At 36.6% G+C, this 23,586-nt stretch overlaps 1 protein-coding gene and 2 long non-coding RNA genes across 3 annotated transcripts; all 3 read right to left on the bottom strand.

Moving 5' to 3' along the window:
- Positions 1-691: 691 nt before the first annotated feature.
- On the bottom strand, positions 692-11,647 carry LOC119188392. Its single transcript, XR_003939866.2, has 7 exons — positions 11,566-11,647; positions 9,857-9,884; positions 8,923-8,985; positions 8,157-8,228; positions 2,628-2,846; positions 1,812-1,877; positions 692-1,711 (listed from the first exon to the last, which is right to left on the bottom strand). It is a non-coding gene; the product is annotated as an uncharacterized LOC119188392 (long non-coding RNA).
- Positions 11,648-14,142: 2,495 nt separating this feature from the next.
- LOC119188897 lies at positions 14,143-15,507 on the bottom strand. The gene is made up of 2 exons (XR_005112148.1): positions 14,747-15,507; positions 14,143-14,605 (listed from the first exon to the last, which is right to left on the bottom strand). It is a non-coding gene; the product is annotated as an uncharacterized LOC119188897 (long non-coding RNA).
- A 107-nt stretch (positions 15,508-15,614) lies between these two features.
- LOC115456329 lies at positions 15,615-19,889 on the bottom strand. Its single transcript, XM_030185348.2, has 4 exons — positions 19,681-19,889; positions 18,967-19,113; positions 18,477-18,627; positions 15,615-17,507 (listed from the first exon to the last, which is right to left on the bottom strand). The coding sequence occupies exons 1-4, from the start codon at positions 19,722-19,724 to the stop codon at positions 17,448-17,450; spliced, it is 402 nt and encodes a 133-aa protein (XP_030041208.1). The 5' UTR covers positions 19,725-19,889; the 3' UTR covers positions 15,615-17,447.
- Between the last annotated feature and the right edge of the window lie 3,697 nt (positions 19,890-23,586).

Raw genomic sequence — 23,586 nt, 5'->3', positions numbered from 1 at the left:
TTATGAATAAATTTTACAGTTTTTAATATCTCTTTGGCCTTTCGCCACAATTCAAGGTGAGGTGAATTTGTTTTTATAGGTCCTTTATAAATTTTACCATTTGGGATGAAAATACTTTTGCCGTTCAATGAATCAAATAAATTGTCAAGTAAAAGTGTGAAATCTACTAACTGACGACATTCTGCTGGAAGATCGCCTCTTGCCGCCAAATGTTAAGCCGCAACAGCCATTGTATGACTAAAAACTTGTGTTGCCAACTTTACCCGCATTTTTTTGATTTTCTCAGGATTCACATGCTCTTCGTTTAGTTTATGTAATAATTGCAATTCTCCGTACGATTTATCTGCCCTGAACACCATTTGATAATAATCCCATTTTATAATTTTTTCTTTATTATTTGTTGTATAGATAAAAAGCGGCGATAGCCTAGTTGGGTGTGGAACGGACTGCCAAGACCAATGTCCGCAGGTTCAAATCCCAAGGGCACACACCTCTGACTTTTCTAAAAATCATGTGTGTATTCTTTGTGAATTTATCGTTCGCTTTAACGGTGAAGGAAAACATCGTGAGGAAACCTGCACATCTGAGAAGTTCTCTATAGGAATTTCGAAGGTGTGTGAAGTCTACCAATCCGCACTGGGCCAGCGTGGTGGACTAAGGCCTAATCCCTCTCAGTAGTAGAGGAGGCCCGTGCTCAGCAGTGGTATAAGTCAGTCAGTGGTCAAGTATATAATACAGGACTGATATTATTATTATATAGATAAGGTCCTTAGTAAGTAGATTATTACGAAGGCCTTTTATTAAATGGGGAACATCATATAACGGGGTTATTATTTGTCCTTTAATGCGTATTATGTCATGATACCAATCTTTTCCTTTCTGTAAATATATAGCTTTAGTTTCATTAACCAACTCTATTATGGCACCGACATTAACGGGTGCCTGGTCGCATGTTGTGCTAATTACGTTAAGTCCAGCATCAAAAGCATGTTCCAAGACAGTTCGTATTAGTATTTTTAATTCTATCTTATTAAGTGCATTTGTAAAATAATATGCTATTGGCTGCTTAAAATCATTTTTTATGCCTTTTATCATAGAAACCAAAGCGTGGTTAGAAAAAGAGCATTTGTTATTTGAAGCAAACCCTTGTATTTCATCTTTGTATGGATCATATGACACATGGGGAGTAATTGACATTTCGTCGAAAAGAACAGTGAAAAAACGATTATTATTATCCTTTTCCAACAGTGTAATTTTCAACCTTTTAAAAATTATAGGATTTATTCCTGGAATTATATTAATTTAGCTTAGTACTCGTTTCATCGTTCTTGATGATGGTAGAGTAAAATACTTGCATAAAAGTTTGTAACACTTAGGACTTTTTTTGAATAAAGACAATGACAAATTTTTTTCCTCTAGCGAAAATCGTCTTCCCTTCGCTTTTTTTTTCGTCTGTAGCTGCATGTGAACAAACAACTGTGCTGGTTTTGTCATATTTTTAGTTATTCTTTGAACGGCTACATTATCAGACAACTTTTCAGCGCTCTGTAAGCGCTGTTAAATACTTCACCTCTTTTACGCAGACGACATATTTCACTACGTAATTTTTTTATATTTTTTTGGAATAAACCAATTTGAGTATTGTATACCGCGTGTTTTCGGGGCCTACTTGTAAGGCAGTAGTTATGGTCCGAAAATACTTTAGTAATATCTGAAAAATAAAACATTAATGAATATTATTGTTCAAGCAAGTGAAAAGTAAGTAAGTCAACATTTTCAGAACTTTAAGTACGATGTGTATATAGCATTACCGGTGACATATGTGCTTGTTTCTGCCATTACATCCATGGTTTTATGAATATCCGGTGTATAACGTTCTGTAACATAATTCGATATGAGAGACATGAAAGGGCAGAAAAGTAAAAGTCGAGATCTTTAGAAAAGTTTTGCTCGTAGTGTCACCTTAAAAGCCCTTCCCGCTAGAAAAATGCCTAAAAGACAGTATTGATGCATAGCACTATTTATTTATAATCAGATTCAAAATTAAAATATTATCCAAGTGATAAAAAGTACCTAGCCTATCTTATATTAATCCAACTCTGTCCGTGTGCCAAATTCGTTTAACCGTTTACTTCTGACAAACATATACACATTTTCATAAACATTCGCATTTCTCACATCAGTAAGAGTACGACAAATATAATTATATAAGTAACCACTCAGGTTGCTGTTGTGCTGCCACCCATCTTGTCATCATGTCTTGTAGTTCCAACTTACGTACTTTTTTTAATACAGCGGCATGCAACCGCGGCAATATTATTTTTTTAGATCCTTTTTCCAATTAACAAAACTAACAGAAATGTTTCCTCATCTGAATTCACTCTATTACTAACAATCCAAAATGCGTAGCCAACTGTGAGCCCGCTGCGTGATCGCTGTGCACCCACGGCTTATTCGCTGCACATCTGCTGCGAATTTACGTCGAATTCATTGTGCATTTGATACATCAGTGTGATACATCTAAGGGTACAACATCTAGCCTAAACACTTTTAAGTAGATATATAATATCTATCTGAATCAGATCAACCTGTAAATTTCTTGGCGCGTCATGTTGAAAACATCTTACCTAGATTGAAAGTTGGAATTGCAGTTCTACATAAAGCACCTTTATACAATTTATAACAGCTCTCAAAGTGCCTTTGGCACAACCGCAAGTTTTTTTTTATATATTCTTGTCCTCTGTCGAGAGTCTTTTTATCGAGAACTTTTATCCACACTTGAAACCTTTCCTCTTGCCAAGATTTCCACCTATAACTAGTTGCCTTAGGGAAATAATGCTATGGTCCTGAAAAATAATACAATAATTTATTAAAATATAATAAATGATGCCCTGTATTTTTACCACAATACAAATGCAAGGAATGAGTCCATTAGTCATACAGCTCTGAAATTTATTTATTCAATAGTTAAACCAAAATAAGTATATAAAACCATGAAGACGTAACAATGGCCATCGTATCTACCAATAGATTTTTCATAGTTTAAATGAAAATGAATATCGCATAATTTTAATGCGAATGCTGAATGTATTGCGTTTTTACTTCTACGTGTATTTTAAAAAAGATATGATTTAAATTAGCAGATTTCGCCATCGCGGTGAATAAGTAGATATTATGTACGATTTTAATGAGTACTACCGATATTTTTTATGAAAAATATTAATGTCATTTACCATCAACCACACAACCAAAATAACATTTTGGATATCCATGAGACATATTGTCCAAACATTTTATCAATTCCTTATCGCGTGCAAAACAAATTAAACAAATAACAAAGCCAAGGGTCGAATTAGTAAGAAGGTATCGTTGGTCCGTTTGAATAAGCCAAGTTCTTTTACTATTTCGGAAATCGTAATCGCTTTTATTACACACAAACTGTAATTAGAAATTGAAAATTTGCAACCGGAATTCAAATTACGGAAACAAGGCGATGTTGCCACTTAATGCAATAAATATTTTAACATGCTTATGAGAAAATAGATATGTAATTTATTGGAAACTAGAATAAAAGCATAGCGATATGGTCAAGAACTTGGGAATTCTTATAGACAGAAACCTGTCCTGGGGACCCCAACTGCGGGAAATCAGTCGTAAAATATTTTCTGCTGCCGGGTCCTTGCGTCGCTTACGTAATTTCCTTCCTATCCCCACTAAAATAGCTCTTGTGCAATCACTTCTTTTATCACTCCTTAATTATGCTGATGCCAGCTATCTCGATCTTTCCGAAGCCCAATTTGATAAACTTGAGCGTCTTCAGAACTTCTGCATCCGTTTCATTTTAGGCCTACGTAAATTTGATCATATATCACAATTTCGGACTAAACTCAAATGGCTTCCCATACGCCTCCGCTTGAATACCCGGATTTTATCTCTGTTATATTGTGTTTTATTTCTCCCCTCTTCTCCTTCTTATCTTAAAAACCGATTTCACTTCCTGAGCAGCACCCACGCTCGATGTTTACGATCATCGGATAACCTCAAATTGGAAATTCCCAAGCATGCAACTAATTTCCTTGATAAATCATTTACAGTTCAGGCTGCACGCTTGTGGAATGAGTTACCTGTGTCGGTAAGAAGGGCAAAAACTCTTCCCATTTTTAAAAAGGCTCGTTAAGCAACACTATTTGTCACTGTAATTTTCTGTCTCCTTTTTCTTACAGGTTATTACTGTATATTAAGTATTTATTTTATTTATATTTATGTAGTTTATGTATTATAACACGTAGTTTTTGTATAGGTAAATATATAAATATGTATATTATATATATGTGATATATTATATGTTTTAATACTTTAGTACATCGTTTTTCCAAACCTTTTTATTACATAAATTATGACCGCCCGCTCGTTTCATTCCTAGTTATTTTAAATCCATCCAAAGGTTGTCTGGAAGAAATCGCCGATAGCGATAAGACCGCCATTTGTACTTCCTGTTGTTTCATCATCTCTGTTGTATATTTATTTTTCCCTACGGTGTTGATGTACAATAAAGTGTTTAAATAAAATAAATAAATCTATATATATAAAAATGAATTGCTGTTCGTTAGTCTCGCTAAAACTCGAGAACGGCTGAACGGATTTATCTTATCTTGGTCTTGAATTATTCGTGGAGGTCTAGGGAAGGTTTAAAAGGTGAGAAAAATTCGAATAATTGCCGGGAAAATCCTCAAAACAGCATTTTTCTATTTCCCATACAAACGTTTTCTAACTAATGCGTAGAGTCAATTTGAGCTTTATTGCTATTGTTTAAAGTTCACTGTTGTCTAAGCAATGTAGGTGTGTTCCTAACATCAAAGCAGTGTGCGTTGGAGCACAGAATATAATAATGTAATGACCGTTCTGAAACTCAACAAAAGTGATATCGCGGACCCGACTAAATTGAACAGTCACAAAATTTAATATATCATTAGTTATTTGGTTGGCTTCACGATATTATTTCTTTTGTTTTACTTCAAAATGCATGTTTTCGTTATGGACAATTTTTGAGCTACTTTTGCATATCTATACTTATAATAAATCTGTAGAGAGGTAAATTCTGTACATGAAATATATTTCCAAAATAACTGGGGGTGATTAGGGATCGATACTGATGCCAAAAATGCAATTAGTAAAATTTTTGTCTGTCTGTCTGTATAACCGTTATAGAAACAAAAACTACTCGACGGATTTTAACTTTACTTGGTACAATTATTTTTCATACTCCTGAGCTGGTTATAGTATACTTTTCATCACGCTACAATTAATAGGAGCATAGCAGTGATGGAAAATGTTGGGAAAACGGGAGAAGTTACTCCATTTTTAAGCTTCCGTCATTTCGTGTGCAACCTTAATGGTTAAAAGTTCCTTCGATTTCACCAGGATCCCATCATCAGACCCTGACCGGACAATCGGACCACCTGCATACCACCATAAATTAAAAAAACATCCCGACAAATTGAGCACCTTCTCCATTTTTGAAACCCGAAATCCACGCGGGCGAAGCTGCGGGCGGAAGCTAGTCATTAATAAAAGAGTGCACTGAGAAATATTTTCAATCATTTTCGATTACATTTAATATACATTATATTATTTATTAAATAGAAAAATATAAAAAATAGAAAACTTGTAAATAAATAAAATTTAAAAAGTATGCGTTGTTTTGTTTATAATTGTGTTAATAAAATGGAAAGATTAAATTAAGCTTCAGTTGTCATGTTACAACAGAAGGAGAACTTTAATATTAAAAACAATCATCAGATATTGTGGCAACTCATATGAAATTGTGTCAGACGACTTGCCACAATGTCTGTCATTGTTTCAGTAAATATTTTATCGTATTTCGTTCGGAATTTTCAGTAATGCATATTTTTTTTAATAAATCAAAATAGCCTCTGACATTTGTTTTTATGTTTTTACTTATCTAATTTAATTACGTACATAATTCTTATATAAATAGGGATAAAAGGCATGATTAGTGTTTTGAAAACTTATATCCAGTGTCATCTAACTGAAAGTATCTTACAACAAAATTTAAATTGAGGTTAGACCAAAAACAAATAGAGTGACATACCCCTGGTTGGTACGGATAATAGCTTATTTATTGGAAAATAAAGGAACTGACAATACTTTAAAAAGAAGAAGAAAAAGGAGACAAAAAAGAGGAACGTACCATCAATCGGGGTAACTTTGATAGTCAAGTCACCCACTAATTTTTAATTTTTTGCGTGGCATCATTTAGTGCAAGGCCATTTAATGTATATAATTTACGTACATAACTGTAAAGTAAAAACATCTAGTGTCAAAATTGTGAACTGGTTTGTATAAACACGATAAATTGTTTTGATTTATATTATGGTTCAACGTAAAATAAAAAATACCATTAGGTACGCAAATGAACGTTTTAATAAATAAACACTACGTTACATGGTGTCAGAAGTACAAATCAATTGTCAAAGAAAAGGAAATAAGAGAAAGTTCCAAAATGACTACGAACGATGCAGTTTCGGGAATAAAGCCGCCAGCTAACCTGCAAATTGACACGGACCAACCAACATGCTGGAAAAAGTGGTTAAGACATTTGAATGATATGCTACTGCTATACAACTAGACACAAAACCAGCCGACGTCCAGGCAGCAACATTTATGGCTGTGATAGGTTCAGATGCAATCGAAATCTACAACAGTTTCAATCTCAGCAACGTGGACAAAAATAAACTACGAATAATCAAAAACCGATTTAAAGACTATTTGGCTCCAAAGACAAATATATATTTTGAAAAATACATTATCTTCTATCTATCTATATTTATACTTATAATAAATCTGTAGAGAGGTCAATTCTGTACATGAAATATATTTCCAAAATAACTATCAGGGGGTGATTAGGGATCGATACTGATGCCAAAAATGCAATTAGTAAAATTTTTGTCTGTCTGTCTGTCTGTCTGTCTGTCTGTCTGTCTGTTTGTCTGTCTGTCTGTCCGTCTGTCTGTATAACCGTTATAGAAACAAAAACTACTCGACGGATTTTAACGAAACTTGGTACAATTATTTGTCATACTCCTGTGCTGGTTATAGTATACTTTTCATCACGCTACAATTAATAGGAGCAGAGCAGTGAAGGGAAATGTTGGGAAAACGGGAGAAGTTACTCCATTTTTAAGCTTCCGTCGCGTGTGCAACCTTAATGGTTAAAGCTACACAGAAATCATGTATGACGGAAATGTTCTCCTTAAAATTATGTAAAAAATATCCCACGACAGCATATGTCTATCTTTTATGGTTGACTCACAATAACACGTGTAACTCCCGATAGCTTAGCAGTTCGAAGCTTTCTCATTATATTTGTCTACTCTTACGTTTATAACACTCTCAGTCATCCCTAATTAAAAAGTTAACATTTTTAAATATTCCATAAAAAAGAATCATAGAAATCGGTATAGAAACACCAAAGTTATACATGAAATACGCTAATAATAAGCCATCATGCGTGAATACTGAATCATGCTAAAAGGATTATTTTTGTATATACATAAGGTCGCGAACGCACAGGCAGGCGGCTTGCTTGGCACCTAGAGGCTAGCGAATCACCTAGCGAGTAGCTTCGTAAAACGAACATTCTCGAACGTTCGCGACCGGCTCCATTTTTGAAGTCCGAAATCCACGCGAGCGAAGCTGCTGGCGGAAGCTAGTTATATAAATAAATGATATAGCCGCCTTCCTCGATAAATAGACTACCCAAGAGTAAAATATTCTTTTAATTCGAACCAGTAGTTCCTGAGATTAGCGTGTTCAAACAAACAAACTCTTTAACTTTATATAATAGTATAGACCAGTGTGTATATAATTGAACTTTATGCTATAGTATAGCAGTAGGACACCACTCCTGGGCACGGGCCTCCTCTACTATTGAGAGGCATTAGGCCTTAGTCCACCAGTTTTGTTCACGATGTTTCCCTTTACCGTTAAAGCAAGCGATAATTCACAAAGAATACACACATAATTTTACAAAAGTCAGAGATGTGTGCCCTTGGGTTTTAAACTTGCACATTTATATAAGCAGTCTGTTCCACACTCAACTATGCTATCTCGACTAAAAATGATTTGTAACTTACTTATAAGTTGCTGTTGATCATCAGTCACTCCATCATGGAAACTCTTTTCATTAAATGCGTCGTTTACAAAATCTGAAAATGCAAAATTAGGACCATTCTAATAGGTCGATTTCATCTTGGGAAGAATGGCAAGTAGACATTAGATGTATTTAACTATTTAATAAACAAAGCTTAAGATTCTCTCTCAAGCAAGCGGCCTTAAGTTCATTGAATACATTTTCGGTGCACGAGTTACGGCTGAAATGTAAAGATTTATGAATAATTTATTTAAAAAATCAGTTTTAAGTCTTTTTGAAATATTTTACCTACCAAAATATACTTTATAATTGTCTATTTTTATAGTTATTACCTGAATTGTATATATAAATACGCCCCTTAAAAGTTAAGGCATATATCTCTCCCCCTGATCTTTCTCTGCTCTTTTGAGCCGTCTCACCGGAATTTGCGAGTAAAGGAACAGGGAGTGCGCTTGTGTATTGCGCACACACTTGAACACTATAATATATCCGACGTACTTTGCTGATCTCCATTGAGATTGGCCGCGGTGGCCGAAATTCGATTAGGAAGGATATATTAAGGCATATAAATACAGCGAAAGACAAAAACAATGGATGTCACAATTAATGTCGCTATCAAATTATCGCAATTTATTTTTATACTTTAAATGGAGATTAACAAGTTATTGCGGTTTATGTTTTATATATTAGTTAGTGGATTATTTATTCAGGAATATCGTGTATTTACATAACCATAACAAACAACTTACTGATAGTTCGCAGGAGCGTGGATGCAGACATTTTAATTTTATTCTCTGATGAAGAACCGTCACCTGGGGAGAGGTAACAATAAAGTTTGAATTATTACAAAGTTACCATCCAACATTTTAAATTGTATTTGTAGTGTATTTATATTGATGAGTGTTATGAATAATTGTTGATGTTGATATAACAAAATGTACCACCACAATACCAGTCACGTCTATGAAATTGTAATTTGTAAATTTAGTTATGATTGTTATTAATAATTTACTTGTCATTGTAATAGTATGCAATCTTTATAAAATACTATGAATAACTATGTTAAGTAGTTTTCTCAGTAAGTGATTAATTTATAATCTTATGAGAAATAAATGATTCTTAAACCTTTAAATTACAAAATATTGTTAAATATTATACTGCGCTCGCCATCCTGAGATATGAGATGTTAATAAGACCCACCTACTAGAAAATTCTACATACAAATTTCAACAATGTGTAGTCTTCCCGCACTAGGCTAGCGTGGTTGACAAAAACCTAAACCCTCTCAGTAGTAATTCAGTAGTGTTAGTATTTAATATACTAGGGGTTGCTCGCGGCTTCGCTCCCGTGTAAAGCCTTTTGTTGTTACAAAGTCCAAAGTAACTTTATCCATAGCACCATCTGAACGAAACTAGCGCCATCTATTTAAAAATTACGAAACACTATACCAATATGACAATGACAGCTTTAGCTGATTCAGCAACCGACTCCAATACCACTAGGTTCATGTTATATAACTCAATTAAGTATAAGCAGATGTTTATATTAATTGTTTTTTGTAGAGTCGTTTCCGTAGTATAATTTCAATTAGGGCATAGGTTTAAGGAATACAATCTAGTCTGAATGTAATTTAGTGCATAAGTAATCTATAATAAAAATAAAAAAAAGAAAAAAGTTCTTTACCTTCATTTCTCACATTTTGTAGCAGTACCTGAAACGATTAAACATTACTTTAATAAAAAAAGGCCTTTTGTTTACAGTAAATTATTATGCCGGCCTGCTCGAAACCGGATACACAGGCTGATGCGAAACGCGAATACATGGGAAGTATGGCAGTTTTTACATCTTGTGTGGTGCTTATCCGGACGGGAACGAATATCCCACCACCAGTGAAATTATTGATTTCATTACACCTTGGAATTGTCGTTATTCCTTTTATTATCATTTTCAACGTATCAATATTCATAATACCATTATTGTATTAAACTCCTTTACCATGATCAAATACGACTTTTGTTTAGTGAGCTCAAGCCTGCACGACGGGTTTACCTTGCAAGTTTGATCTTGCTGATGGTAAGATATTGTTAGAACGCTCTTTTTACAGTAAACATTATAATATTAGAAAAATAATTACAGAATACAATTTTAGACATTTTTTGACAACGTCCTACCAAAAAGAGTAATAGAATCTCAATAGAATAGTCGCCGCGTGACATATCTTCTCTTCTGCCAGCTTGCGCGCGCAGCCGAATACTTCCGGAAACGCCCGATGTCATCGATCAAGATAGCGGCGCGTAACAATATATTTTAACCGACTTAAAAAAAGGAGGAGGTTATCAATTCGACGTGTTTTTTTTTGTATGTTTGTTACCTCAGAACTCGCTCATTTATGAACCGATTTCGAAAAATATTTTTTTATTCGAAAGAATTTCTCTCCAGATTTGGTTTTAAAACTAAAAAAACTAGAATAATTATGTCGTCCAAGAAAATGAAATCGAGAATTTAGCTTTCCTATGACGTTTTTAGTTATGTTTTTGCATTGAGGTTGGTTGAGTGTACTTCTCACATACTTTATACATATAACATAACATCTTTTCCCAGTGTCAGGGGTAGGCAGAGGCGTAACATTTCAGCGCGATAGTCGTACTGTATGTGAAACATATGAGTTGAGTTTTTGGGTTGGGTTTAGTTGACTCTACTTCTTACATGCATACATACATGTATATAGCATCACACCTTTTCCCCTTTTTAGAGGTAGGCAGAGGTGTAACATTTCAGCGCGATAGTCGTACTGCGTGCGAAACACATTAGTTGCGTTTTTGCGTTGGGTTTAGTTGACTCTACTTCTTACATACATATATAACATCATACCTTTTCCCAATTTCAGGGGTAGGCAGAGGTGTTACACCACAGTGCGATAGTTGTACTGTGAGCCAAATATATCAGTTGTGTTTTTGCTTTAGTTTTGCTTGAATCTACTTCTTACATACATATATTTAGCATCACAACTTGTCCCCTTTTTAGTGGTACTCAGAGGTATAACTCCTCAGCGCGATACCCGTATCGTGAGTGAAACACAACTATGCCATCGAGACGGTCTATTTTTTACTAACACAAAAAAGTAAAAAATAAAAATAATTTTAACAAAAAATTAAACCGTCTTCAGAAACCACTCAAAACCAAAAAATAATTTCACATAACAGGTATATATTGGATACCAATTTTGGAGTCGGTGCCTAATTAAAAAGAGACCTTCTCTACTGTCCACGGGGTCCCTGCAATGGCTAAACTGGGGAATTCCGGTATTCCATTTGCACGTTTCTCCCTGTGTTGAATGCACAGACGTCTAAACACAAATAAATACCAATAGACTAAGAAAATTACAGTCTTACCACTTGAAACAAAGAAAACACGAAGAACGCAATCACAAAGTATTTCATGGTGAATGTTTTTGCTTAACTGAGGCAATATGGCCTTCTTATGACTATTTGTTCAGTTTGCAGACTGTGACGTGTTATAATTATATTATTAGCGAGAAGGTCGGTTTTTTCCACTAGTAAGTAACTCTAAAAAACCAGCGATAGCCTAGTTGGGTGTGGAACGGACTGCCGAGACGAATCTGCAGGTTCAAATCCCAAGGGCACACCTCTCCGCCCTGTGGATTGGGGGCGTTTGGAGAATTTCACCACGGTATCCCCTGCCTGTCGTAAAAGGCGACTAATAGGGGCCACGATGGGGGTCGTCGGCGGGCAGCAGAGGGCTGTCCGCCCTAGTGCATTTTTGTGCGTCTTTGCACAATTTTCGGCTAACCCCCGGGATGGACGGCAGTGTGCAGTTGGCCTGATGCTGCCGTAGACGCCGAGGGCGTCTTTCGGTGCGTGGGGGCTCCTAAGCCCCTCCTCCCACAGGAGACGGGCCGCACTAGGCGGCACCGCCCAAGGGCGGCTGTGGAAGTAGACTTAGACATTTCCGTCAGAGGAAGCTCGCAGTCGTCCCTAATGCACCGAAGAGGGCCACCGCGGAGTTTTAGTTGGTATGCCGTGCGTTAGGTTAGGGACTCGGCCCGGCGGTCGCCTGAAGATCGACATCAAATCCGGGCGGCGCAATGCCGGGTCGTAAGGCACGGTGACCCCAACATAACCGCTCAGTCGCCCCCCACGAAGGCTGAGCGGTAGTCATAAGACACTTTCTCCGCAAAAACAAAAAAAAAAGGGCACATTTCTAACTTTACTAAAATTATGTGTGTATTATCACATGCTTTAACGGTGAAGGAAAACATCGTGAGAACACCTGCATACCTGAGAAGTTCACTATAAAAAATTTGTGGGTCTAAGAAGTCTATAAATAAAGACTAGACCAGCGTGGTGGACTAAGGCGTCATCCCCGTTAGTAGTAGATGAGGCCCGTGCCCAGCAGCAGTGGCGGCTCATCCGAAAGAGCGCTGGTGCAGTGCACTCCGACGAAAATTACATACTTAGCTAATTTAATAATTTATATATATTTATAATACATAAGATCCATACACAACATTCTTTATATTTTACTATGCCTATAAAAAGTCTATTATATTACCTATATAGGTACATGTAGCGTCAATTTGTAACGAGTGGAGCGCCAGCGATTGTGCTCCTATGAAACGAAGTTTAGTACGACTCTTAGTACTGTATTCAATGAGTGCGAAAGAGAGAGATCGACTCGGGCTGACGCGTGAAACAAAAAATATCGTATGAGAAATTAGCGTAATCTGGAGTCTGGAGCGCCGCTCACGCGTCACTCAGTTGTCGTTCCGCCAGCCGTGCCGTGCGCGCGCCGAGGGAATATCCTACTTATGCGCAGTTGTCGTTCTTATGTATACAAACAACTTCAAGCAAGCTCGTCGACTTCTTCAGTTAATTCGCTGTTTTTTTTTAAAATAAGTATTAAAAAATAGTTTTTGCGCGATATTTTGTGTTAAAATGGAACAATACAGTATATCTTTTATTAAACAGTGTGAAAAGAAATGTGGCTAAATACAAATAAAATAAATAGTAAGCTTTAGTTTTTCAATTATTTTTTTGTGAACCCCCATCAAAAATTTCACGAGCCGCCTCTGCCCAGCAGTGGGATAGTATATAATATAGGGCTGATATTATCATGATCATTTACATATAGTTAACACATCAGTCGAATACAGAAAGACTGTGCCTGCTTGGTAAGCGTTTGCCAAACCACCCATTACCATCGGAATGTTAGCCGGCTAACATGGCAGCTACATGACATTACGCGTGTCACGGGATTATCTGATAGTTTTATGTTTCCATATATATTATAATTCTCTTTGGTTTTATGTGTAAAATAATAAATAATTTGTGAAGATACAATAATGACCAAAGAGAATACAAATACTACGTAAGAAGAGACGGGACTTCCATATATAAAAATAAATGTAAGAAACGTTAAAACAGGGCTAAGTTAGAATAGGCAAAGTAACGACAAAAACGAGCATCATAAAGTGCTACCAACATAAGATTAAAAACGAAATAGTGATGTGCAGTTAGTAGGAACATCGAAATCGATAATAATCTGCATATCCAGAATATCGAACAGAATGAAAACAAAATATATTTTATTGTCGTCGCGAAACCGCCTATGACAGTACTGTTGTCATTGACAGATTCGAGACGGTCAATCTAGGTTATGGTAAAATAAAGAAGTGAGTACAAATAAACATATTTATTCAGTCAAACTTAACAATAAAAAAAACAATTGTATTTTTTTTCTCCTCTCTTTATCATATACTGTATGTAGTCTTTCCAAAAACAGTATACATCATAAGTTATGACTAGAGTTGAAAAAGAAAGTCAAATCCATTCACTTTTTAAAATCTGATAGTCGACTAAGATTAAGTTACGTCCTATGTGTAAATGGGTACTATACAACTATATGTTCTCTACAAGATATTTGGAACTACGTACAATCAATTGGATTTAAATTCCTTAATTTGCGCCAACTCAATCAAGATTCTTTGGAGAATCTTTTCGGTTTAATTAGGCAACATTCTCCAACAAACCAAAATCCGACATGCCACCATTTTACCGCTGCACTCAAAACCACTATATTAACGAATCTTAGTACTCCTATAAGGGGAGCTAATTGTGACCCTGATGATAACCAATTGATGTTAGATTTCATGATTTGGTATTTAGTAAAAAATCAAAATCAGAAGATTTAATTGGTGTAGAGCACTCGTATCACACAGTTGCTTATGATATAGACGATTATTTATGTGATAGTAACGATGCTATTTTACATTTACCAGATATTGAGACGGATGTAGAAAAGGATTTGTTTGAACGTTTCGACAAACAACCAGTTGTTTATGTTAGTGGTTATTTGGCCTCTGTACTGGTTAAAGGCACTAACTGTCGTAAATGTTGCGACAGTGTAAGGACCCTGAAACCAGAAAAAGAGAAAATTTATAATTATATAGCCCTCAAAGAATGGTGGAAAGATATTGACGGAATCTAATAATATATAACATTTTTGCGGATTTAAATAAATCATTTCATTTCAATTATTCTAATAGTATATTACTTAGCTGAACTCGTTAATTGAGCAATTTTATTTATATCTGCATTTGATTGTTCCAATTAGAAGTAAGCCTTATTGATGGTACAGCCGTTTTCTTCAGCTGTGTTCCTTTTATCTTTTAAAATGACTATTTTTAAAATGCTTTCCACAAACGAATCTTAACTGATTAAGTTTTTCAATGAGCAAATAAGCTAGATCCTCATTTCCTGCCATTTTTACCCATTCTTTACACCTGAAAGTAAAAATATCGACAATGTAAATATTCTGTTTCCCAACACTATTTCCCTGATTTAAAACTTTCAAAAACTAATTTATTAGAGAAAAAACTAAAATTAAGAATGAAAATCAAAACAAAGATCTGTTAAATAAAGAAATTCCAAGTTAACGACGTTCATCTAGAGGAAATCTAGCCATAAAATAACGTTTTATGCCATCTTTACGCTCCGATCTCAAACCACATATTACACATTTTCTATAAGCCATTCTTATAAATAAAATGTTCTAAATAACGCTAAATCCGAATAAACACTTTGAAACACCTATTTGCAGTAATACACTTGGTAAATGAACACTTTTTCACCTAAAAAATATGATACCGCCGGTAACATTTGATTGACACAGAGCGCAAAGACAATGATTCGAATGACATTGTGGGAGAGATTGAGGAACACTAAGAAAGTGAGCGAGACAAATATAGTCGCCATTAAAATTTATTCCCGTTTCATACATTTATTTTTTACTATGAAGTTGCGACAGACTGATAATGACATCGATTTTATTTAAGAAGAATGACAATCATTTTTTATATTCCATTTTTATAAAATAATATATATCGTAATTCGATGACAAGCAGCCAGTATGTCAGTTTCGGTTTAAAAAGTTTTTATTTATAGATTATGGCTGCAACGTGCCCCCAGCCGTTGAAAGCTTGCTTTCAACCCGAAGTTTCTTTAGAGGAGGGGACAAATCTTCGAGACAGCTCTTCTTATTACGCCACCTGCAGTCCGTATGTCTGCCACCCTGCAGATATTATCAGTACCAGGGTGTAGTGCTATAATTCGGCCCAACTTCCACTTAATTGGTGGTAAATTGTCGTCCTTGATGATGACAAGGGCGTCGGTTTTTAAATGATAATCTTTGCCACTCTGCCATTTTACTCTTTTCTGAAGTTCTGAACTCTGTACTTTTTGCTCCATCTCACCCAGAAATGTTGCCTGAGTTGCTCGATCCTTTGATGCCGAGTCAGGCGGTCATAAGAGCAGTCCCGCTAGTTTTGAACAGGTAGTGAAGTAACTGGTCTTCCGATTAAAAAGTGACCTGGAGTAAGCAGCAGCAAATCTTCAGCGTCTGATGACAGCGGAGTGAGCGGTCAAAAATTTAAAATTGCCTCTATTTGGATTGAGGTGGAGTTTAGCTCCTCATAAGTTAAGTGACGATTGCCCAGCACTCTAACTAAATGATGTTTAGTGGATGTAACACCCGCCTCCCAAAGACCACCAAAATGTGGGGCGTAGGCAGGAATAAAGTGGAAATTGATTCCATCATGAGCCGCATCTTCAGCTAAGGAGTTACAATTGCGCTTAAGGAATGTAGAAAGATCATTATAGGCTCCTACAAATGATGTCCCATTGTCTGAATAAATATGAAGAGGTTTTTCTCTTCGGCACATAAACCTACGCAAAGCCTGTAAGTAGTTGTTGCTCGTCAAATCGCCCACTAATTCTAAATGTATGGCTTTAGTCGTAAAGCACACAAAAATTACAATGTAAACTTTCAGTAGTTTAGATCCACGACTTTGACGATTAGCCGATGTTATGGGACCCGCGTAGTCAACGCCTACACTTTGAAAAGGAAAGTCGGCTGGTGACAATCTGCTTGATGGCAAATTGCCCATTTGTGTTTAAACAACTTGTCCCTTAAAACGTTGACAGCGAACGCACTGACGATAGCATAATCTGGCTAAGTTGCGACCACCCAAGGGCTAGTAAGTTTCTCTTATTGTAGCCAATTATAATTGGAGACCTGCATGTAGCCGATAATAATTGTGGACCTGTAGCCAATAATAATTGGGGACCTTCAAACCGGAACACAACAGTGACTTCACACTGTTGCTTGACGACAGAAGTGGACATTGCGGTGAAGTGGCGATATTATTATATTTATTTTGTGTCGGGTTACCTTTTGAAAAACTTCTCCCTTCGCCACTGCTGTGTAAACAATGATAGCTGCCTTCTGCGAATTATACTTGTAGGACTTGTGGCGAGAAGGAGCTCGAAAGTGTAAAGTAATTGAAATAATGCTGTTAGTGTAGACCTTGTAAAATATATTGCAATATTGTTACTCTTAAATTAGCCTAAAAAAACTCGTTTATGGATTTGAATTTTTAATAAATATGTGATTAAGTACCCGTTTTTATAATAACTAAGTTTATAATTTACAATGTCCGTGTTGCCATCCGTAATGATGAAACGTAAAATAATCACATATTGAATAGCTCTTAAAAATGCCGTCTTATACAATAGATTATGAAAAAAAAATACTAAACAAATAGGTATATTCAAACATTTTAAGCCCTCTATCGAGCTTCAAGACTATTAAAAATGTTGACTACGATTATAACATTAAAAATTATTAAAAATCATCGCGATAGATTAAAGTCAGATGGAGTATTTTCCCCTACATTGCCGCTGTCCGTGGGTTGTGGTTAGACGTACACTTTGAAGAACAACTCCGGCTCCGTGACTCCGGGCACGTACGACTCTCGCTGAAAACAAAATAAATAAAAAATTATAAAATAACTCTATCGGCCCAAAAGGGTAGAGGTAGAGGTCCCGATCATTTGGTCCAGTGGAAATAATAGGATTTTTTATATAGATGTCGTTGTCGTCGTATAGGCGGCGTTATAAATCGCTGGTTTTAGAAACTTTTGTGACAAGAAAGGCTTTTCACGTAACCGAAGTCGTGAGCAATACCTATTTAAAATTAAATCTAGATTGCGTAAATCATTCTATTTCATGCGTGCACGCATGGGCGCCAGGAGGTGGGTGCAAGTAGGTGCGCTCCCATACCCAGAAATAAATCACAAAGAATATAAGTCACTGAATAACAATGGGAACTATCGACCATAGATGTTTAATATGATAAAGCATTTTCAAAAACCGCGCGATTTGCATTTGGAAAAAATTTAATGATATGTAGTACAGGGGCCTTATTCTCTATCCCGCACGTTTTTTTAACAGTGCGTAACAAGCACGTAACACAACACACCATGTTTAGGACTATAGAAATTTGGCTTACAGAATACCATTCCACGCACATTTCTCAAAGATAACATGACACGGCCGCGTTACGCGTTTACACTATCATACAGAATAAGGGCCCTGTGCGTAGGTGCAGATGCACCTCTCTATAACTGATCTTGGCGGCGTTTTCACTTCAGTGACTATAAACCTGGAGCATTGTTCTCAACGCCACTCGTTATTTTGTCAGCGCGTAACAAGCGCGTAACGCATCACGTCGCGTTTAAAACAATAGATATTGGCATACAGAATACCATTCCATGCTAATTTCACTGACAGAGAATAAGCCCCCTGGTGATAAGAGCGTCCAGATAGAGTATGAATTGACGGATCCCTCGTCCGTTATTAAAATGATCCTGTTCGAAACCGGAGCACACAGGCTGATCCCGGAGCGTGAGGCGTGGCGCTACAGGCTGTGATGCTAGTGTAATTACCTGTTGCGTCCTGGGGGGGCGCTGGTTCTTCTTGTTTACGTTCTTTTTGTCTGTAGGGGGAGGAGGTGCGCCCGCCAGTTTAAAAGATGTCGTCGGTTTGAGTAAGATTTCGTGGAAGTCGTAACTTAACTCTCTATCATCGGTGCGCCTCCTGGAATTTCAACAATTTATTATTTACACATACGCGGTTTATCCCCGAAGAGGGATCGGTGTCGTATGCGAGAGCCTGACTGCGTGGATTCCACCGCAACGTCTATTTCCGCCGCAAAGCAACATTATGCAAGCACCGTTCGGTTCTGGTTTGAAGGACATCCCAGTATAACTACGTAACTTTAAAAGATCGAACATCTAAGGGTGCGCGCAGTGGAAGGCCACACAGCGATTTGTAATTCAAAGTTCGCGTTGTGTTACTGCTGTTAATAGACAATCGTGTTGCTAACTATCCAAGCGCCTTGATAAAAGGTTGTAAATAATTTAGGGAGGTACTCACAGCCTATCAAACTTGGGGTGCATTAAAAGTTTCCAGAACTGTGCCCCGTCTCTGGCGGCGATCGGGCTCGAAGGACCAAACTCGGTAACGTCACGGGCTATCGGTTCATACACGAGGAAGGCTTGGGCTACAGCCTCTCCTACAACACTGAAAAACGGCACGTACAAAATTTTCATAAACGTCATTAGAATACCTCGGAGATTTATTTTTAATTTAACAGCAGTCATCTGAGCACAATCATTATAAACAATATTTAAGCACTAAATTACATTAAGACTAGATTTTCTTTCTTAAACTTATGCCCTGATTGAAATTAAACTACGGAAACGACTCTACAAGTAACAATTAACAATAACATCTAAATAAGGCCTGGATCTCTTGACTAAATAAATAAGCAAACAGTTCGCTCGCCGTAAGCAGTAATATACAATTGTATACGCGTCCGCTACAAATATCCTACAACCAACAATAATATTAGATGTTGAACAGTAAAGGAAAACATCGTGAAGAAATCCACCTTCCTGATGTTTTATCATTATTTGGAAATTACATTAAATTGATCTGCATTAAGCCAAGTTTCTCTTACAAGTAGAGGCGGCCCGTGCCCAGCAGTGGGACAGTATATAATATGGCCTATCTTCTTAGTTCTTACATAATCAGTGGAGAGGAAAGGTAACAAACTTTCCGATTTGATTACCCCTAATCGATACTCACATTACAACCAGAGCTGCGACACCGAGATTCCTCACAGACCACATTCTGATAGTTCAGTAAACCTGTGGTGAATGATGCTGTTCCCTGTCCACTCTCCCTTTTTATACAATACGAACCTTATAAGTATGCAAATTGGATTCAAATTATCAAATTATTATTTATTACATGTCATCCAAATGAAAAGATGTCTTGGTATATTAACAGTTGATGTAAATTACAAACAAAAGCCTGCTAGTATTTGTCATCTCTGCGTAACGTAACAAAACGTCTCAACTGGTATATCACTCACATGGGAGAGTCCGCATGGGTAGGTACCACCAATGTCTACTTCTGTCACCAAGCAGCAGTGTGTAGTCTCTGTTGTGTTCCGGTTTGAAGGACATTGTAGCCAGTGTAACTACTGGACATAAAGATAAGGTAAACGTAAATTATGCCGGTATAGAACATTATGCCAGGTCATTTTAATTTTTGTCGCAAAATAAGAAAACAGACAGTAAAATGATGATTTTTATAATACCCACATCAACTATAGTTTGAATACAACCAAAATAACATGATTTTCAAATTTAAATAATAATTCTAAACGCCGTGTCGAGCCTCTGAAAGCGTCAGTCGCAACTACACTAGTTCCTTAAGGTTCTGTTGTCGGTGAGCGTAACGGACAGTGCAATTTTCATAAGGATTTTATATAATACCAGTAAGTTTTTTTATTTCGATGTAATTTCAACCAGAAATTAAAATATGGTCCTGATAGGTCGTCGGCAATGGTAGCTAGTATTAAATTTTCACTCTGTCTAATTCGTGCCCGAAAAGACGCAATTCGGGCTTTAACAATGGCATAAAAGTCGGCTACACCAGCCTCCGCGAACATAATATTAGACACACTGCAGAATCGAGGAAGCTTTAATAGTATGCGAAAAGCATCGTTATACTGTACTCTTAAAGTATTTTACGAGTGATAGTGTATTGTATCCATAATTGACAGCTATAGAAACTCTAACAGTATGATCTAAATGGTGTTATTTTCACTTCTTTCGAGAAGCGAGCAATCATATTAGAGCGTACAGCGAGAGCCCTTCTTTCTCTCTCAATATAAATAAATAAATAAATATCACCATCGTCTTGTAGGTTCTCATCTACTACATGACCTAGATATTTAAACTCTCTTATAACCTGAACTGTCACACCACCTAAAAACACAGAGAGAGACCCTTTCCAAATCTAAATACAAGTATCTCAGTCTTCTTGCCATTATATTTGAGCCCATGCGATTCAGCATAGCACTCACATACCACCAAAAGATTTCTCAAGCCTTTAATTGAAGGACTGAGTAGCACCATATCATCTGCATAACTTATTTTATTGACACATAAGTTACCTAAGTGGCAACCGATATTCGTGATCCTCAGCTCAACAATAAGGTCGTTGACCAATATGTTGAAAAGATCCGAAGATGTAAGTCCTCCTTGGCGAACACCACATTCTAACTTGTAATGATCAGAAAAGGAGTCACCCCATCTCACATTATTGATTTGATTCTCGTAGCAGAATCTCAACAGATTCACCAAATCAACATGCGTTCCTGACTGCCGAAGTTCCGACCAAAGTAAATTATAATTTACCAAATCAAAAGCCCGACTTAGGTCAAGAAAACATGCATAAACGGAGGTGTTTCGAATTGTATAATACCTTACGGTGTGTTTTGGGCAAAATATTGCTGAATCTGTCGAGAGTCCTGGATGAAAGCCGAACTGTGCATCATCAATTTTCATCGTTTTTGCCAGCACAAGTTGCAAGAGACGTTCAAAAAATTTTCCTGTTATAGTGCTAAGAGAAATAGGCCTATAATTACTGAGACAAGACAAGTTATTTTTCTTATATTTTGGAATAGAAACCACCACAGTACGCATGAGTTCTCTCGGTAAATATGAGTTTTGTATGCAAAGATTAAAAAGAATTGCTAACACTTCAAATATGTGCACACCAGCATGTTGGATATGATCGATGCTCAGGCCATTAATTCCTGGTGACTTACCTCCAGACATGTGAGTCATAATTTCCTGAACATTTCTTGCAGTGGAAGCTAATCTTTCGGGGGCCACAGTTGCATTTCCTGATAATCTTACTACATGAATTATTATGATTCTCATTTACTATAGGTTTAACTTTGTAATGCCTTGCTAATAATTCAGCGATAATCTTGGTATTGTAATAACCTTCTACTTTTATCGGCACAGTAGTTTTATAATTAAGGCTATAGCGGCGTAAAGGTTGACGCCGCTGTAAAGGAACAGATAGTTGCGTTCATCTATTATCAGGCAGATGTTGCGCCTGACCGGCCGCGGCTCCTCCGACGGTTCCTATTCGGAGGTGGTATATATGCAACGCGTCGCTCAAATTGTGCAAGCGTAATCCAGGTTCGTCTGTCGCCATCTTGCATGATTGCTAAGCGATAAATCACTATAGTTGTGGCAATACCACATAGGTCTTCTCGAAGTTCCGCTGATGTTGACGAGATGGCGGTATGTACATTAATTGTACCGCCACATGCTTTTATATTTCCCAAACATCGTATAAAGATTTTATTGCACTTGCCATAACACACTGTAGAAACATATAAATGGAACACATTATGCAGCTCACCCTTCACAGTACTTACGTTGACGGATACGCTCACAGTCCACTATTTATTTATTTTTCTATGCCACTTTTATTCCATTTAGGCTACTTTTCACAACACTTCACTTCACTATTTAATATTATTTTTCTCAAACTTCACTCTCACTTATTCCACTTCCGTCGCTGGAGCATGGGTGCTTCAACCTCGTCTCGGAATGTCCCCGACATTCGGAAACTTTTCATAACTCCAAATGCATTTCTTGCCTAATCAACTTTCATTGACAATTCTCATAGCCTTTGTATACTTACGAGATACAACAGAACGATTCCCTGCAGGAATGCCAGTATCGACCTTATAATATTATCGGTACTGAGGTGTCTGATAAGGTGGGCTTGATTGTCACTTGCAGCTGCATTTTGGGCCAAAAATAAAATAAAAAAACGCCTACGTAATCTTTATTCATCACGTAGGCGAACATAGTAGCACTTATGATAAGTTAAGGTACATGAGAATATTTAATTATAATTATAATAAATCTCTCCAATAAAGTGGTTTATGTTGCGGTTGCATATACAAACACAAAGCCTCTTTATAATACTATGGGAACTGGCAACTATTTTATTTAAATTGTTATATTTGGAAATATTAACAATATACTGTTGCCACTAATCGCTGTGTGCTGTCTGGTCATGGTTGTGTTCTGACGTGTAATATATTAGAAATATATTGAGTTGTTATTCTACTGAAGACCTGGTTTGCTTTCACTCCCTAAGCACAGGTGATTCTGCTGTGCGACTCTGCAAGGGCATCTGCTAGCCCAAGAGTTTATATAACTACAGACATTTTATATTGGACCCAAAAGAGATGAGATTACAAAGTAAACAAAGAACCCAGCTCTGGCAGACTGGAAAAAAAAAGAATAAAAAAGTTGTATATAATCTTAATAAATATAAAGTGAAGAACGCGTCGCGACCCCCTTCGGTGAGGACAATAAAGGCCCTAACCTAGCTAGCCTACCGAGTTGATTGACACATCTTTGATTTTATTTAAATACATCTGCTGCGTACTCCGTACATATGATGAAATGTTTTTAATATTCCATAGCGACGCGATCCGTAACACAGCACAGCTGATAATTCTTTATAATTTACTTCGCAAATACGGCCATTGGTATATCAAGGTGAGTGAAACAACTGAGTGGCAAATTAAAACTTACATATTTAAGGAATACATTTCATTTTATATGTCGTTTACATAAAGTATAACAGTACATAATACAATAACAT

This window comes from Manduca sexta, chromosome 2, assembly GCF_014839805.1.
Source record: "Manduca sexta isolate Smith_Timp_Sample1 chromosome 2, JHU_Msex_v1.0, whole genome shotgun sequence".
Taxonomy (NCBI): Eukaryota; Metazoa; Arthropoda; class Insecta; order Lepidoptera; family Sphingidae; genus Manduca; species Manduca sexta.
This window is presented reverse-complemented; position numbering and strand designations above follow the sequence as displayed.

What these genes read in the sequence shown, in the direction of transcription:
- LOC115456329 (XM_030185348.2), bottom strand. Translation starts at nt 19,724, where the DNA reads ATGTGGTCTGTGAGGAATCTCGGTGTCGCAGCTCTGGTTGTAAT. An exon ending in CACCCCAAGTTTGATAGGCT is followed by an intron (nt 18,628 to 18,966) that starts GTGAGTACCTCC and finishes TTGAAATTCCAG; the next exon opens with GAGGCGCACCGATGATAGAG. An exon ending in GCCCCCCCAGGACGCAACAG is followed by an intron (nt 17,508 to 18,476) that starts GTAATTACACTA and finishes TTTTGTTTTCAG; the next exon opens with CGAGAGTCGTACGTGCCCGG.